This window comes from Ursus maritimus, unplaced genomic scaffold (assembly GCF_017311325.1).
Source record: "Ursus maritimus isolate PB19 unplaced genomic scaffold, ASM1731132v1 scaffold_19, whole genome shotgun sequence".
NCBI lineage: Eukaryota > Metazoa > Chordata > Mammalia > Carnivora > Ursidae > Ursus > Ursus maritimus.
The window spans coordinates 49,873,227-49,890,893 of NW_024424341.1; the positions used below are offsets into that span (position 1 = coordinate 49,873,227).

General features: G+C 52.3%; 1 protein-coding gene across 1 annotated transcript in view; it reads left to right on the plus strand.

The window, feature by feature from the left end:
- Nucleotides 1–17,667, plus strand: part of SIPA1L3 (signal induced proliferation associated 1 like 3) — a 96,169-nt gene that overhangs the window by 27,536 nt on the left and 50,966 nt on the right. Inside the window, exons 8-10 of the mRNA XM_040633909.1 lie at nucleotides 5,297–5,571; nucleotides 12,068–12,319; nucleotides 13,105–13,242. Coding sequence (XP_040489843.1) covers nucleotides 5,297–5,571; nucleotides 12,068–12,319; nucleotides 13,105–13,242 — 665 coding nt within the window. The remainder of the gene's footprint in view (nucleotides 1–5,296; nucleotides 5,572–12,067; nucleotides 12,320–13,104; nucleotides 13,243–17,667) is intronic.

Below are 17,667 nucleotides of genomic sequence, written 5' to 3' on the forward strand. Positions count from 1 at the left end.
GGCAAGTTTTAAGGATTGGATGGGTTACGTTTCCCAGAGAAGCTTGCCTGACTCAATGGGCTGTGACCTCCAGATGCCAGTGCGTTCACCCTTCCGGGCCTTTGCCCCCTCTCATTAAGTTCAAGTTGGATTGATGGAGTCCTGCTCTCAGCTTCTCTGACCCCAAAATTCATGCTCAGCGTTAGATAGCAACATGGATGTGAGCTATGAGAACCAGGGCCTCCGTCTGTTTTGTTTACGTGCTCATGTCGTCTGCATAGATCAGGGCTGGCACTAGTAGGTGTTCAGTAAGTGCAGATCAATTGATTAGTTGAATGAGTTTAATTGGACCCTGACTGCACGCTGATAAGCAGCGTTCACACGCGAGATCACAGCCGTCCGCCCCACGGAGCGTAGGTATTGTTCTTACCCTACTTGACAGGATGAGGAGATTGAGGCTCTGAGAGGTACACTCTCACAGAAGGTCACGCAGCCAGCAGGTGGCAGACTGGGGTCTGAATCCAGGTTTTCCTGACTCTGAAACCCATTTGTGCCTACACTCGAGACTGGTAGCTCATTGCTCACTTGGCATCTTCACCTGGGGTCTCTAAGCCCCCGAAACAACATGTCCGAGAGCAGACTCCTGGTTTTCCTCTCCTGCCCCACAGAATTTTCCTGTCTCCAGAAAGGGCACGTCCGTCACTCCATTTGTTGAGGTCAGAAGCCTCAGCATCAGCCCCGCTGTTCTGTCACTCCCACACCCCGTCTGGCAGCACCACCTCCGGTGGGCAGACTCCAGCCACTTCTCCCCTTCCACAGCCTCCCCCGGCCTCTCCTGGACTCTGTAGTCACCTCCTCGCTGGTCTCCCTCGCCTCCACCCTTGCCTCCTTATGGTCTGTCCTCAGTAAGGCAACCCGAGGGATCCGATCCCATCACTGCTCTGCCCAAAACTCCCTGCCCTCTCTAGATGGAAGCCAGAGTCCTTGCAGTGGCCTCTGAGACCCAGTGTGACCCGGCTCCCTGTCGCTGTCTCTGCTCTGGGTACACAGACCTGTGCTGCTTCCCGAGTGTGCCAGGCAGGCATCCGGCCTCAGGGCCTTTGCCCTGCCCCGTGCCCTCTCGCTGGAGTACTTTTCCCGATCCCCCTGTGACTCACTTCCTCCTCTCCTTAAGTTACATGTCACCTTGTCAGGAAGGCCTCATTATGTAAAATTGCAAACCCCCCCCAGCTTGGCCCTGAGCATATTCCACCCACTTACCCTGCTTTAATTTTCCCCAAAGCACTTACACCATATGAAGCATATTTATGTATTTGTTGTTCGCCACTGTGTCCTCAGCACTGAGGTTGGAATGCAGCACACACTTGGCGAACTCATTCTGAACGCCCGGTTGCATACTGCCCTGTAGTAATAGCAAAAGCGAACGTCTACGTAGGGCTGTCAGACCCTGCCCAGCACCTTGCACGACTTTGCGTTTTTTCCTCCCCAAAGCCCAGTGAAGGAGATACCTTTCTCATCCCCACTGAAGAGTATTCTTCCTCCCAGAATCCTGACAGCAGCTCACTTTTCTTGAGCAGTGACCATGCCGGGCACCGTGCCAGGTGACATGTTTTACCCACGTCCTCTCTGGGCTGCTCCGTCCCACGCCCACCCCCGACCCGATTGTCAGTGCAGCATTTTACAGCCCGTTACCACAGCCCCCCTCACAGTCTCAGTGCCCCAGAGCCCACTGAGGATCCGGGTGGCCAGGAAGTGATGATGTAAGCCATCTTTTGTGAAGGGACAAGCCTGTCATACACGACTCGTGACAGCAAGTCGGCTTTGCAGAGTCCTCCAGGGGAAGGAGTCCACGCCCTCCCCAACATAGTTGGGATTCAGACATCCTTTGTGTTAAGTCAGCAAGTATTACTGTGTGCTTCTCTCTGAGTCAGGCAGTGCTGGGACACAGCAGTGACCATGATGGGCCCTGGCCGCCCTCCTGGGGCTCCCCTCTGAGGCAGAAATTGAACAAAAAGTTACAAGTGCCAAAAGGTTAAAGAGGGAGTATTGAGCACGCCAGGGGAACCTATCGTGGGGAGAGGTCTTGAAGCCACAGGTCGGATGCAGCTCCAAGACCTGTTCAGTTAATTACCAAATCTTGACCTTCAGAAGATTTCACAAGAGTGTAGCTCCCCGGGGGCTCTGGCTACACTGGGCATATGTTTGCACAGGGCGGTGGGCAGCTGAAGCAGGGTGATAGGGTGTACTGTTTGGCCACAGTTCCACCAGCTTGCTTCTCCCTTACAATACCCACCAAGTACCCCACCTTGTGAGCCCGGGCCAGGGGGTCCCTGAGGAAACAACTTTTAAACTGAGACAAGAGCAAGAAGTTGGAATCATCCTGGTGCAGAATGAGGGGGAAGGAAACAAAGGGGGCAGCGGGGAATATAGCATGGAGGCTAAAAGCAAGAGTTAAAAAGTCAGGTCTGTACAAGTTTTACAACTGTAAGATAAGCAATTTAGTTGTACCTGTCTCCCCAGTGAGATATTGGTGAAATTAGGCCTAGGAAGGGCTTCATCGGTGCCTGGCACACAAAGATCAGTCCCCAGGAAGATTAACTTTAAGGGGGGGCCTGGGGCAGTGTGGCCACATGTCATGGCACAGGTTCCTCTCAGCTGATAGGCATTCGGTCTCCTACGGTGTTCCCTGTGGCACGGGGCCCTTCTGGAATCTTGTAAACATCAGGAATGCTTCTGTTCTTCAGGTGGGGCTTCCTTTGGTTCATTAGAAAAGCAAAAGGGACGGAAGTGGCAGGACATTTAAGAGAGAAGCCGCAGAGATCCCCGACCACCCCTCCCTTCCCTATCTGAAATGGTCCAGAGCAGCTGTAGTGGGTGGTTACAGACCGGGCTGCCGAGAGAGACTCAGAGATCCAGGAGCTGAAACAAGATGGGATTTATTTCTCTTGGGGCTAATGCCCAGGCTGGTCACGGTGGCAAGGGACAGCCCAAGGACTCAAGTCCCTTCCATCTTGTGGCACCTCCTTTTCCTTCCGTATTGGTTGGTATCGCTCCATATCCATGTCCCTGTGAGCGGGAAGGGAGAAGGCATGAGTGTGGAGGGCACGCAGTACTATTTGGAAGAACACAAAGAAGAAATGCCTTCACATCTATCCTGCTGGCCCCAAGCAAGTCATATGTCCACAGCCAGCTGTGAGAGAAGCTGAGAAACGCGGGCCTCTGCTGGGTGGCCGCGCGCCCATCCAAGTCTGTTGTGCTGTGGGAGGTCTTATTACCAAAAGCAGGAAGGGAAGGATGGAAGATGGACAGCAGCCAGCAGGCCCGCTGCAGCCTCCAGGGATGGTCGGGGCCTCCCCACGCAGCCCCCCCCCAGGGCTGGTGTGGCCTCATTGGTCATGGGCTCAGACACACGGGACGTTTCTCTGTCACCCATAGCCAGATTCTTTGGACACAAGGGTGACCGCTTCAGGGAGGAGAATTTGGACTCCCAGAGCAGAAGTAACGGGCTAGGATGGAGCCAGTCACACACAAGTTTCTCTCTCAGTGCACTAAACACTATCCTTTCCAACCAGTTTAAACTTTTTAATTATGGAAAACATCAAACAGCCACAAAAGCAGAAGGATTCAACCTAGCAAACTCCCAGGCCATCACTGGTTCCCTCAGCTCTCAGCCAGCCTGTGGCCAGTCTTGTTTCTTCCTTCCCTCCCTTCTCTTCCCCCGCCCCCGATTATTTGGAAACAAATCCGGGATAGCCTATCATTTCATCTATACACATTTCAATATTTATCTCGAAAACATAAAGACTGTTCAAAAAACAACTGTTTTGTCATTATCATACACGAAGCAGTCACAGTAATTCTTCACTGGCATGTGAACAAGTTGGGCTATGAAATCAATTGCTGGGTCTCAATCCAGAATTTTGGAGGAAAGGATACAGAGTGTCACAGCCCGTCCCAGTGAGTAAGGATAAGTACCGTTCTGGGGAGCGGTGCCGGGTCCCACATGTGCCCCTCACTGTGCAGACTCTCACCGTCTAAATCAGATGTGGTTATGTCCTCAGGTGAGTGCTTCACCATCCACGTTCTCATTTCCGGATGCCTACGCTCACCAATGTGGTTGATTTGGGTTGCAAGGAATATGTGTGTGTAGATGGTCGTGTGAATGCATAGAGTGATTTGTGACCTAAAATTTCCTCATGGAGCATAGCGGTCAGAGAAGGGCGAAAGCCCCTGCTGTCATAGGTATGTCAGGTGGCATCATTTCTAGCCACGGGATGGCTTTCCACCAGCAATTTGAACTGTTACATGTTCTGTTTCCTTAATGCAGTTTCTGGAGAGCGCAGACCGATCTCGATGTAACTTGTTCAGTAGCCGTAGCTGTGGCTTGTTAAATTAATCCTTTTCTCCCAAGAAGAGGAGGGAATTCCTAAGAACACACTGAGAGACTGGGGTTCTCTTCGGTGGGTCCTCTTATCTATAGTAATATGTGATCGTGGCGACAGTCACACACAGATGAAGCAGGGAGTGAATCGGAAGCAAGGCCTTGTGTGGTTTGGTCAGCTCCAGGTTGCAGGACAGTCTGAGGAAGAGATTGGGGAGGGGGTTGTGCCTCTAAGAAGGATACCATGAAGTAAAGAATACGGCGCAAGCTTCCAGCCAGCAAAGATCCCAGGATCTCTGGTCTGCTGCTTCTCCAACCTACTTTGGTTAGAGTCATTGGGTCAGGATAAAATATTAGTGGGTTAAAACAACGAAGATTTATCTGTTGCTCACACTACATGTCCAAGCTTAGGTTCAGCAGGGGTCTCTGCTCCACAGTGTTCTCACCCTGGGACCCCAGCTGACCACAAACAGACACTCTCTGGAACAATCCCAGTAGCTGTGGCAGAGGGGAAAGGCCTCCGGAGGGTCTTGCACTGGCAACTAAATGCCCCAGTCTAGATGACATGACATGACAGTTCCACTCACAACTCACTGACCAAAACAAGTCCCAGAGCCCACCCACCACAAGGGGGCCAAGAAGTATAATCCCCCTATAGCTGGGAAGGGGGGAGGCCAGGGGCATTTGGAGAACACGGCTCATGACTGCCACGGTCTCTGCCAGCTAATAAGCCACATGTTTGCCTATCCACTTTCTTCAGAAGTCAAGAGCTGAGGCTGGGACTAGGTGGGTGTTTGTGCTCCTGTATCCTGGCATCACCTGGAAGGGATGGAGGTCAGCAGGGTCTTTGGCCCTGAAGGGGGGAAATCTGTGCAGGGGTCATCCAGAGCTGGCCCCAAACAGCTTCTCAGGCTAGATCCTGCCTGTTGCCTACAGGTCATGACCAATGGCTGGGAGACGGTGGACATGACCCTGCGGCGGAACGGACTCGGGCAGCTGGGCTTCCACGTGAAGTATGACGGGACGGTGGCCGAGGTGGAGGACTATGGGTTTGCCTGGCAGGCTGGCCTCCGGCAAGGTAGCCGACTGGTGGAGATCTGCAAGGTGGCCGTGGTCACGCTGACCCACGATCAGATGATCGACCTCCTGCGCACCTCTGTCACTGTCAAGGTGGTCATCATCCCGCCTTTCGACGACGGCACTCCCCGGAGGTAAGGGCATCTGCCCTGCAAGGTGGGAGCCGGGTGGGGGGTGGCAGCTTCCAGAGCACTGTCACCCGAGGCCCTTCCTCAGCAGGAAGAGCACTAATGGTGACAGGGGGAGCCAACATCTGTCGAACGCCTACCGCGTGCTACTTAACGGTTGAAGCTCTCCAAACGCGCACTGTCCCACTTCATGTCCGTGACAGCCGCACAAGGTGGGCACCCTCATCGGTCCCATCTTCTAGATGATGCACACGGCATTAAACTAACCTGCCCCGAGCGCGCGCTGCACTTGATCCACTGCTTCAACACACATTTATTGTGCCTCTAACGAGGTGCGAGCTCCATCTGAAGTGCTGGGGAGACAGCGGGGACGAAATGGAGCGAGCGCCTGCTCCCTTGGAGTTTGTGTTCTAGAGGCAGGGACAGGCAGTAATTAGATATAATGCAGGACCAGGCAGTAATGAGGTTTAAGAAGAAAATTAAAGCATGGTGGCTACAGGGCCTGCAGCATGGTGGGAGAGCTGCGCACGGGTCAGGGAAGGCTCTTGGGTGGAGGCAGCCACGTGGTCTTGTCTGGGCCAGGGGGTCCTGGACGGAGTCTGCACAGAGGCTCCGAAGTGTGAATGTGTGTGGCACGTCCATCTGTGCAGCAGACACCAGTGTGACTGGAACAGGGGCAACCTTCAGGGGAGCTTACGGACACAGTGACGGACTTGGGTTTTATTCCACATACAATGGGAAGACAATAGAGAGTTTGTCTTGTTTTTTTAATGAAACATTTCAAACATATCAAAAGTGTACCGAGCCCCATTTTAACACTTAACCAATACGCAGTCAACTTTTTGTTGTTTAGTTTTTTTTCAAGCTCTGTACCTCCCTCCCTCCCTCCCTTGGATTATTTGAAGCAGTTCCAGTGATTAGAATGTATCTCTACGCAATAAGAACCTCTAAAAAATTATGACTGTATTGAAAAATTTTACCAGTAAGTCAGTATCAGCTTCCCATCTGTGTTTACCTTCCTGGTATATCAGAGAGATCTTCGTTAAAAAAGAATCGTTCTGTTAATCAGGCTCCTCCTGTTGTATTTGGTTGTTGGGTCGCTTCAGGCTCTTTCAATCTATAAGCTTTCCATCCCACTTTTTTTTTCCCCTTGAGATTTATTTGGGGAAGAAACCCAGGTCACTGGCCCTTTGGAGTGATGCATTTCCTGCATTTAGCTGCTTGCCATCCCCCTGGTGTCCCTTACCCTGTTCCTCTAGCACATGAATTTCCTGTACACTGGAGTTTGATGTAGAAGCTTGATCCAATTCTGGTTAGGTTTCTTCTGGTAACAACACTTCCCGGTTGTGTGTGTTGCCCTCTGTGAGTGATCCAAAGAGCAGAGGGTTCATGTGGTGGCACCTGACCCGTCTTCATACGTTGTCCCCCTCAACAGCCATGTGTCATTATTGCCTCCATCAGTTATGTCATCATGGGTCACAGAGTAGCAAGTACTGCTCTCAATTCCATCATTCCTTCTTCATTTATTGGCTGAAATTCTTCTAAAAAGAACGTTCCTTCAGTAACTGTTTGGTTACTCTGAGGTAGAATTGATCTTATGGGGAAGGCAGGGTAAATGCAGCTTTGAGAATGGTGACTTGGTGCCTCAGCAACCTCCACAGGTGGCCGGAAACAGAGAGAGAAGCACTACATCCCAAGTGCTGGACACACAGCTGCACAGAGGGCAGTCAGGCCTTGGCCCTCGTGGAGCTACTGAATGGGTCAGGGGAGGTAAACAGTTAACAAGGGAATAAGATGATTTCACATAGCAAAAGCGGGAGGCAATTGAGCATCATGGGAAGGCGGGCTCTGCAGTGAGATTACTTAGGTTTGAATCTTAGCTCTCCCTCATAGTAAACCATGGCCCTGGGCCAGTGGCCTCATACCCTGCGCCTCAGTTTCTTCATTTATAAAACGAGGGCCGTAATAGATCTTTTTCCAAAGATGGCGGTGAGGCTGGAGAAAAGCTTTGTAAATAAAGCATATAGAACAGCACTCGTCCTGGAGGGGGCACCCTAGAGACACCACCTGTGAGATACTGGGTGTGAGGGAAATAAAAAGCATATAGCCTGACTTCAGACCAGGTGGTCAGGGAAGGCCTGAAGGTGAGAAGGAGCCGGAAGAAGGACCTTGCAGGGAGGGCGTGGCCATTAGGGAAGTGAGGACAAAGGCCCTTGGCTTGTTGCCAGACCTCCAAGGGGGTCTGGAGCAGAGTGAGCCAAGGGGAAGGCTGACATGAGGTGACACGTGACCTCACAGGGCTGGTGTGACCCTCACTTTACAGATGAAAAACTGAGGCCCCGAGGGGACCCGTCAGTTGTGCAGAGTTGTACAGCTACTAACCTCAATCCAGGTTTCCCAGCTGCACGGTCCTCTGCCGCCTGGGAAGGCTGCTGAGAGCTGTGTGCATGCCCAGCTGTGCTTGCTCCTCCCGCCCCTTCCTGCCTGCTCTGAACTTGGTAGAGGGCAGTTCAGGGCACGCCTAAACCCTGCAACCAAGGGCTGGGCCTCCCCTCACCCACCTCCCCAGTCTCTCCTCGGGACTCCAGTCAAGCCCCAGGCGTCCCCTTCTCTCAGCCTTCTCATGGCACCACGGCCCAGCCACACCCGCTCCAGGCTCTGCAGGGGCAAGTCAAGCCGAAGTAACTCCACAGGCAAGCTCCCCAGCAGACCCCCCTCTGCCTTGCTCTGCACACACCCTCACACCCACGCGCGTGCACACGATAAGCCAGTCCGCCTGTCAGACAACTTTCTGCGCACCAGAGGCGGCAAAGACATCCTTGGACCTGCAGGAAGGGACCAGCGGAAGCAACAGTAAAAGTCTGCAGGCTCCCTTCTCCAGCTTTGGGGAGACTTTGGGGAGACCAGGCAGGGAGGGTGTGACCAGACAGACAAGCCCTGTTGCTTGCCCTCATTAGGAGAAAAGCTATCATCCTACTCCCTTGACGGGGCAGCCACTGAAACAGGATCTCCTGTTTGCAAGGGCATGTGTGTGTTGGGACTTGTATGGTTTTTGTTGTTCTTCAAATGCAGAGGGGTCTGGCTGACTTCATTTGCAGAGCTGGTCACCCCACTTCTGGGGTCTCTCCAGCCTCCTGCTGCAGCCCTGGCCTCCTGGCTCAGATGTCAAAATAAGCCCTGACAAGAGACACATGGGGATGGGCAGAGATGCTCTCCCTCTCACTAGCCAGGCTCTGCATGGTGTGCATCGGGACCCCACTCTTCAGACACTGAATAGCAGAGTGGATCATCCGCACACTCCCAGGCCATCAGACGGGGGTTCTCGATTGAGCACTGCACCACTGGCCAAAGCTGAGCTGGGCCGGGTAGCTGGGAAAACGTCCCCCAGCCTGATGGGATGGTCATCGTGACGTCGGCTGCTTGCACAGGCCCAGGAGGAATGCTCTCATCTGACTTTCTCTGTCGCTTCCGGATAGAGGAGGCCATCTGGGATGCTTTTGTCACCTTCAGTTGGACTCAGGAGCTCTGGTCAAGGGGGTTGGAAACTTCTCTCTGAGAAGGAAAATCGAAACCCCGCAAGTGAGTGAGCAGATGGGGTAAGAAAGGAGTCCTCATGGCCCCCAGAAACTCAGCTGTCAGGAATTGAGGACAAGGGGGCAGTGAGGAAAAGAGGTCTGTGAGCCCAGGGGCATCCTCTCAGACGTCTCCGGCACATGGCTGAGACGAGCACACCCACGAGCGCAGCGTTGTTGGCTGAGACTAGAAGCAACCTAAATATCCAACCGTAGAGGACCCAGGCTGAGTAAATCCCTGGTCATCTGTGGGATGGGATAGTATTTGATTATTTAAAGGAAATAAAGTGAATTTGTTTGTACCGAGAGGGCCTGGTAAGAAATATTGTTAGTTGGGGAGCAAGAAGGGGGAAGCAAGATGGTATTTGGAGCTAAGTGTGCTGTCCTTTTTATTTCTGTTTTAAATAATATTTGTGTAGGATATCTGCATAGAAATACCTGCATAGGATACTTTTGAAAGAACATATAAGAAATGGAAGCTGTGATGTCTTTCTGGTGGGTGAAACCAGGGGACAGGGATGCCATTTTTGTCCCACTTTCTCAAACTTTGTCTTGTGTTGAAGCCATCTCCAGCAGCTTGGTAAAATGCAGATTCCTGGGCCCCCAGCTCAAGGAGGACTCTGACTCCAGTGGGCTGAGATGAGACCCAGGTATCTGCATTCCTCTGCTGAGTTCTCAGGGTGGTGTGGGTGCTGCTGGTTCTCAGACCGATGGGGAAGGATTTGTTCCAGAGCCCCCGCAGGGTGTGGCTGGACTTCAGAAGGTGGAAGGGAGACTCGACCTCTGAGCATGTGGGAACAGCAGGTGGTTTGGCCACAGAATCGTCTGGAGAAGGTGACAGTGCCAAGCCCTGTTTATTAAGCACTTGGCAAGCACCAGACTTTCTCCTAGTGCTCTAGAACGCCTGCAGCCACCACCGTCCTACAGATGAGGAAACAGGTTCTGGAAGGAAATCCTTCACCCAGGGCCATGCAGGCTGGGGTGTGAACTGACCATGTGGCCCAGAAGCCCTGGCTCTCCACCACCCTGTGCTGCCTTCAAGAGGACTGGATAATCTTGCCCTCTTTGAGATCATGCCCAAGGGCTCCTGGCCAAAGGCCACTCTGTCAGTAACTGGAAGAGAAGTCCGGGACCCAAGAAATCTCACTGGCTCCCAAACCACTCTTCAGTGGCCCATGTGCATGGTGGTTAAAGTTGTGGCCTTTGGAGCCAACTTCCTGTATTTAAATCCAGTTTCCACCTCTTACTGGCTGCATGACCTTGGACAGGTTACTTAGCTTCTCTGTGCCTCAGTTTACTTCTCTTGAAAGCACGGCTGTAGTGATCAGGATTCTGGTTCCCGACAACAGAACCAGCTCAAGCTTGGTGAAACAAAAGACAGACTGTCCTGGCTTCTGTCCCTGACAAACTAGGAGGCAGAGCAAGGTTTAGACATGGCCAGATGCAGGGACCCAGATGGCCTCACCAGGAATCTTTATCACCTGTCTCCTTTTCTGCACTGCTGTCATTCTCATGGGACAAAGATGACCCACCCTTCTTCACAGTTTCAGCTTGGGACTCTCCAGCACAGCAGCCCTAGTGAACCAGATCTTTCCCCCATTAGTTCCAGAAACAATTCCAGAGTTGATGCTGTCTCTGCATGGCTGCACATCAGGCATGTGACAATCCTGGGCCAATCATTGTTTCCGGGGAAGGGGGAGGAGGAGGGGTTTCTGGTTAGCCAGGCCTGGGTGACATTCTCGTACCCGGAGCCAAGAAGCGGGGTCAGCCCTGCAGAGCACACAGACCTGTTCCCAGGTGAAGGGGTGTAGGAGCTGAGCAGGCAGAAGCAGTGGTGCCATGATGGCCCCCTCGTCCATCTCCGCCTGGGCCTGGCCTATCTGTGGGTTCTGTTAGACATTTCTGTTGTTGTCATTCCTCATGTACCTGGTGAGGCATTGGCACCTCCCAACCCAAGGGATTGCCAGAAGGAGCTCTGACCCTAATGTTGCTGAAGGGCACAGCGTGTTGGGTCCAGATGCCAGAGCACTTCCTCCGGTCGCCTTCTGAAGATTCCTCAGCAGCCGTGTCCTGAGCCCCCAGCCACCAAATCCACCACATCTTTTGCCAGTCCTGAAAGTTCCCTGGGCTCCAGAGGACCCAGGAGAGCCACAGAGGCTCAGCTCAGTCGAGGGCATGAGAGCTTCCAGGCCGAGGGCTCCAAACTCAGCTCCAAACTCCTCCTGCTGGGAGGTGGATTTCATGAGCCTGGCCCCCTCCCTGGGCTTGGAGCCCCCTCCCATGCTGCACCGCGGCAGCGGGGAGGATACCAGCCCAGCATGTGGATCACCCCACCTCGAGCCAGGAACCCTGCAGCATGTGTGCCAGCCTGGTCTGGGGGGAGTCACAGGCCCTTCTGCATCTATTTCAAGGTTCTGGATTTTGTGGCTTTTTTTTTTTTTTTTTTTAAACCACCCTGCAAAGTAGGTCACTTGCTCCTCTTCCAGCTGCCTTTGAGGTTCTTTGGAACAAGGCAGATACTATCCTTTGATTCTGAGGGCATCCACCTTTCTGGCCCCGAGGACCGCTGCAGGGGTGGGGAGGGGGTTGCTGAGCCATTCCATAGAGGACACTGGTCCACTTGAAGCCTGGGTCAGGGAGAAGGGAGAGGAAGGGAAGACGAAGAGAGAGTGAGGAGCAGAGAGGAGGTAAGGGAGAGAGGGCCAAGCGGTCAGAGCCTCTGGGTTGAGCCCTGTCCCGACTGACTTTTCTGAGCTGCTAAGTTTCAGGCAATTTAAAAGGTACCTACTCAGCCTGTACAATAGGCTCTCTTGGTTCAGATTTGGCCGGGAAACCCAGCCCAGTGTGACAAGGCAGCGGTCTCTCCTGGGCAGCAGGCATGTGTGCTGGTGGGCTGGGACCCTTCTGAGTGACGAAGTTTTTCTTCCCAGGGGGTGGCTGGAGACCTATGACATGAATACCTCGGAGCCCAAGACGGAGCCGGAGAACATGCCCCCTGGGGGCCGGCCCCCCTACCGCAGCAATGCTCCCTGGCAGTGGAGCGGGCCTGCCTCCCACAACTCTCTACCAGCCTCCAAGTGGGCCAACCCCAGCACTCCTGGCCACGCCCAGTCCCTGAGCCGGCCCCCAAAGCAGACCCCCATGGTCCCCTTCCGGGAGCCCCAGCCCCTGCACAGCAAGAGGTAAGGACTGATGAGGGGTGCCACCCCATGTTCCTCCGGTCTGCATCCCTGCTTTGCCCTTTTCTCCCTCCTCCCCTTTTGTCCAGTCTCTTCCTCTGCTCTTTCTCCTCCCCCTCCTCATCCTTATGCCTCCCTCCCTCCCTTCCTTCCTTTAAATTTTCATTACGAGCCTCTTGTGTGAGGGCCCAGGGCTGGGGAGCTCGGTGTCTGAGGCTGGATAGCCACCATACCATGTATGATTAAAGCTATATATTTTTTGAAAGCTCCAGGGACTGATAAGCACAAACTTCAGGTTAGTGATTACTCGGGGTGGGGGGGGAGAGCAGGGAAGGGGGAAAGCCCACAGGTAAACATGTAGAGGTGCTGCCATTCTAGTTCTTGGGTTGGGTGGTAGCTTTGGGAGTTTGTTTTATTATGACGGGGTGTAGCTCACAGGTAAATTCTCTTGAAGGCAGTACATGCTTAAAAATAAAGAAAAATCTCTAAGAAATGAAGGGATCCAACTTGCAGAGGTTCATCTTGCTTCAGTGACCCCGGTCAGGCCTCAGAAGCTGAGGGGCAGGCACAGCTGTAACAGGAGAGGGAGGGCAAGGGGTATCTGGGCTCCCGGACACCACCCTTTGCTCACCCCACACTCCCCCGTCCTTTGATTCTGACGGGAGCATGGCAGACGAAGCAGATGGGATGTGCCTGGGCCTGAGGGAAAGGTCTGTCTTCTGTCCTCTGAGGGCAGGGGTATCCTCAACTCACCCTGCCCTCCGCCCTCCCTCCTGTTTCTGTTGCAGACCTGTCAGCTTCCCGGAAACCCCTTACACAGCATCACCAGCAGGGGCCGACAAAGTCCCTCCCTACCGACAGCCTTCTGGGAGTTTCTCCACCCCCGGCTCGGCCACCTACACGAGATACAAGCCATCTCCAGAAAGGTCAGAATCTCTTCACTCTTTCCAAATTAAGGAATCTGATGAGAGCTGGGGATCTTTCTTCCCCAGGAAATGCACAGACCTTACAAGTTTATTTGCCATTTGATGGGGTTTCTAGATCCCTGAAGGTCATCAGAGGACCTCTGGAAGGATTGGTTGTTTGTTGTGAATTAGGGCTGAGCTGCCTTGGGCACAACTCACTGCCGGCCTTCTTCATGGCAGGATTTCTGCTGGCGTGTTCTTGACACCTGTATCACTTGCCGAAGTAAGACCATTTGCCTCCTAGCATGGCCACTCAGTGATCCTCCCAACTCCTCCATGGCTCCCTAGTGCCCTGTGCCCTTGGTCCTCCAGGATCCCTGTCTCAGTAAGGGCCAGCCCCAGCACTCCCCTGTCCTAAGGCCAGAGCTCTGGGCTTCCTCCTGGATGTCTCCCTAACTCCTCCCCTCTACTGCAGACCATCCATTCGGCCTCCTGAGCAGCTCTGCCCCCCACCCTCTCCTCCTCCTCCCAGTGCCCCACCCTGGCCACCTCCCTGAGCCCCCAGCCTCCGTTCCACCTCCTGTGGTCCACCCTCCACTTAGCGGCCAGGGGGATCTTTCTATGTCTGGCCATGTCTGTCCCCTGCTTCAGACCCTCCCGTGTGTCCCACAGCCCTCAGGGCACAGCCTCAGCACCTCCGTGTGGCCACTAGGCCCCGCCCCGCCTCTCCAGCCTGGAGCGCCACACCTCAGCCTCAGCCTCGCTGGCTGCTTTCGCTTCCCCGGGTAGGCTGTCTGAATTTCAGAGCCCGCCTCTGTGTTCTCCCTCTGCCTACAGATTCTTCACACACTTCACCCCACACTCCCCCGTCCTGCCAGCTTGAGCACTGATACTCCTCCTCTGGGAAGCCTTCCCCGAACCTCCCCCAGCACTAGATGAGGTGCTGCCACTGTGCCCCTCAGTTCCCTGTGTATTTCCTGACCGTGTCCTTGGGCTGTCTCCATTCCGTCAGCCAGCTCAAGAGTGTGTGTGCACACATGTGTGCGCGTGCATCCTCAAGATCGGGGACCCTCCCAGTGCGTCTTTGTGTGACCATCATGCAGCACAGAGGCTGACCCCTGCTAGATCCTCAGTATCTGTTGGGTCAAAGGACAGGGTGAGTGCGTGAGTTCATTTAAGTGAGACCCCCTGCTGTCAGAACAGGGATCAGTCCACTGATCTCCAGCCAGCGTGCCTCAGGATCACCCAGAAGGGGGCCTGGAAACAAACATTTGCTGGACCTCCCCCCTGAGGCTCCGACTTGGTAGGTATAGAACGCTGGAGGCTGACGCTGCTGGTCCAGGGTGAGAGCCACTGAGCTAAACCATTGTCGGATCTCAGCCTCTGCTGTAAAATCAGGGAAAACAGACTTCTCTTCCATTTCCGGCCACCACGGTTCAGCCTTCATTCAGCAGAGGGTCTCAGGCACAGTCTGTGTGCCAGGCCCACAGAGAGCTATTTGAGATACTCATTTACCAGGGGTTCCTGTGGTCAGTGCCGCTGGCTGCAGTGGAGGGAGCACCCTGGAAACCATGCGCACCCCGACGAGCACTGTGATAGACTTAGGCTGTGGTAAAGGAAGCCCAGTGCAGCCCCAGAGGTCTAGGCTGGCTGCCTGAAGGAGGCAGCGTTTGGATAGGGCTTTGAGAGGTCAGTAGGAGTTTGCCACAGAGAAGAGGAAGAAAGTCTTTCTAGACAAAGCAGAGGCCACAGATAGGAGCAAGTGGAATGGTGTGGAATACAGAAGGAATGGAGAGGAGTCTGGGGTGTGGGGGCACTTGGGCAGCAGCAGCGGCTGAGCCTAGAAATGGCAGCTGGTACCCAGTGATTGTCCAAGAACAGAGGTGGTGGGAATGATGTCACTGTATTAAATCCAGGGAACATTTTTTTTTTCAAAGGCTTGGAGTCCCACCCCTTTATTATTATTTTTAAACTTTCTGAAATAATTACAGGTTCACAGGAAGTTGCAAAGAAATGTGCAGGGAGCTCCATGAACCCTTCACCCAGCCTCCCCATGCAAATAACAAAGCAAGGCGTTGACATTGGTACAATCCATAGAACACCAATTACACGTGTACACGTGTGTGTGTGCAGTGAGTGTGTGTGGCTCTGTGCAGTTTTGTCACATGTGTGCTGTTGTGTAACCACCACCACAATTTACACACTCAACTGTACCATCACCACAGAGCTCCCGCCTGCTACCCCTTTAAAGCTGCACCCATCCCTTCCCCCATCCTTAATCTCTGGCAACCATTAATCTGTTCTGCATCTCTAACTCTTGCTATTTTATAACTGTTATATAAAAGGAATCATACAGTATATATCTTTTGGAGATTCTTTTTCACCCAGCATAATTTCCTTGAGGTTCATTCAAACCGTTGTGGGTATCAGTAGTCAGTTCCTTATTGCTGAGCTGTTTCCATGGTATGGAACCAGCCTCGTATGTATAACCAACCATTCGCCCATCAAAGGATATTTGGGTGGTTTCTGGGCTTGGGCTATTACAAACATTCATCCTCTGAACAGGCATGAAAATAAATTCTTCTTTCCCTGGAACAAATGCCCAAGTAAACAACTGCTTGCCAAGATAGCGAAACAACCTAAGCGTCCGTTGACAGATGAATGGATAAAGAAGATGTGATGTAGATACACGCAATGGAATATTATCCAGCCGTAAAGGAAGGAAGTCCTGCCATTTGTGACAACATGGATGAACCTGGAGGTTATTACGCTAAGTGAAATAAATCAGACAGAATAAGACAGATACTGGATGGTGTCACTTATACAGAGAATCAAAAAGCTGAACTCCTAGAAAAGACGGAGTAGAGTGGTGGTTGGCTGGGATGGGGGAAATGGGGGATTTGGGCCAGAGGGTACAAAGTTGCAGTTATAAGATGAGTAAGTTCAGAGGATCTAATGTATGTGTAGGCTTAGTGCCTAGAGTTAATAATTCTGCACCATACATTTGAAGTCTGCCAAGAGAGTAGACCTTCAGCATTGTCCCCCAAAACAAGGTACCTCTGTGCCATGAGAGGTGTGCTCATTTCGCACTGTGTATGTACGTACATCAAATCATTGCGTCGTACACTTGAAACCGATTACAGTTTTATTTGTCGGCTGTGCCCCAGTAAGGCCGGGGGGAGGGAGCAGTGCCTCTAAGAGTGCTACTTGCTCAGTGCATGGAGGACAGTGTTACTTGAGTGAATGGGTGTGCTGACTGTTCTGCATTGCACAGACAGAAGCACTTAGAGGGGAGAAAAAGTACAATTGCTTACCGTGTGGTAAGTCCTTTTTTAGTTTTAAAAGAAACTGCCAAACTCTTTTCCCGAGTGCCTGTACCATTTTACACCCCCCCCCCCAACCAGCGGTGTATGAGTGATCTGTCTTCTCCACGTCCTCCCCAGCTCTGGGTGTCCTCACTGGTTTTCATTTTAACTATTCTGATAGGCGTGTAAGGAGATCTCATTGTGGTTTTTATTTGCATTTCTCTAATGGCTGATGATGTTGAACATCTCTCCGTGTGCTTATTTGCCAACTGTGTATATCTCTTTAGGGAAGTGTCTGTGCATGTCTTTTGCCCATTTTCTAATTGGATTCAACATTTTTCAGCTTTGGAGAGTTCTTTGTATATACTAGACACGAGTCCTTTGTCAGCTGTGTGATTTGCAAATATTTTCTCCCAGTTTTTTATTTGTCCTTTTGTATATATATATATATTTTTTTTTTTGGTCCTTTCTTCTCCTTAATAGGGTCTATAGCAGAACAAAAGTTCTCAATTTTAATCAGGTCCAAGTTACATTGTCCCCCTCTTATAGTTCACGTTTTTCGTGTGAAATCTAAGAACTCCTTGCCTAGACCTGGGTCCTGAAGATGTTCTCGTTTTTTTCTAGAAGTTTTATTTATTTTTTTTTAAAGTAGGCTCTACACCCAGTGTGGGGCTTGAACTCACAACCCTGAGATCAAAAGTCGGATGCGCCACAGGCTCAGCCAACCAGGTGCCCCAAGATGTTTTATGTTTTTATATTTCACATTGAAGTCCATGATCCATTTTGAGTTCATTTTTGCATAAGGTGAGAAGTTTAGGTTGATGTTACTTTTTTGGCCTGCTGATGTCCAGTTTGCTCCAGCACCGTTTCTGGAAAAGGCTCTCCCTCTTCCATTGCATTGCTCTTGCTCCTTAAAACAAAAGATCATTGGAAGGGGAGCTCAGTTGGGCACATTTGTGTGGATCTGTTTCTGGCTCCCCTGAGCTGTATGCATGATCTCAGTGAGTGCTCCACAGGTGGGTACTTAATTATCCCATTTTACAGAGGGGAAACAGGCTCAGTGCATCCCCTTGGTCAGGGTCATTCTTCCAGGAAGTGTCAGAGTTGGGACAGGAACCCAGGCCCACGTGATTCTGGAGGG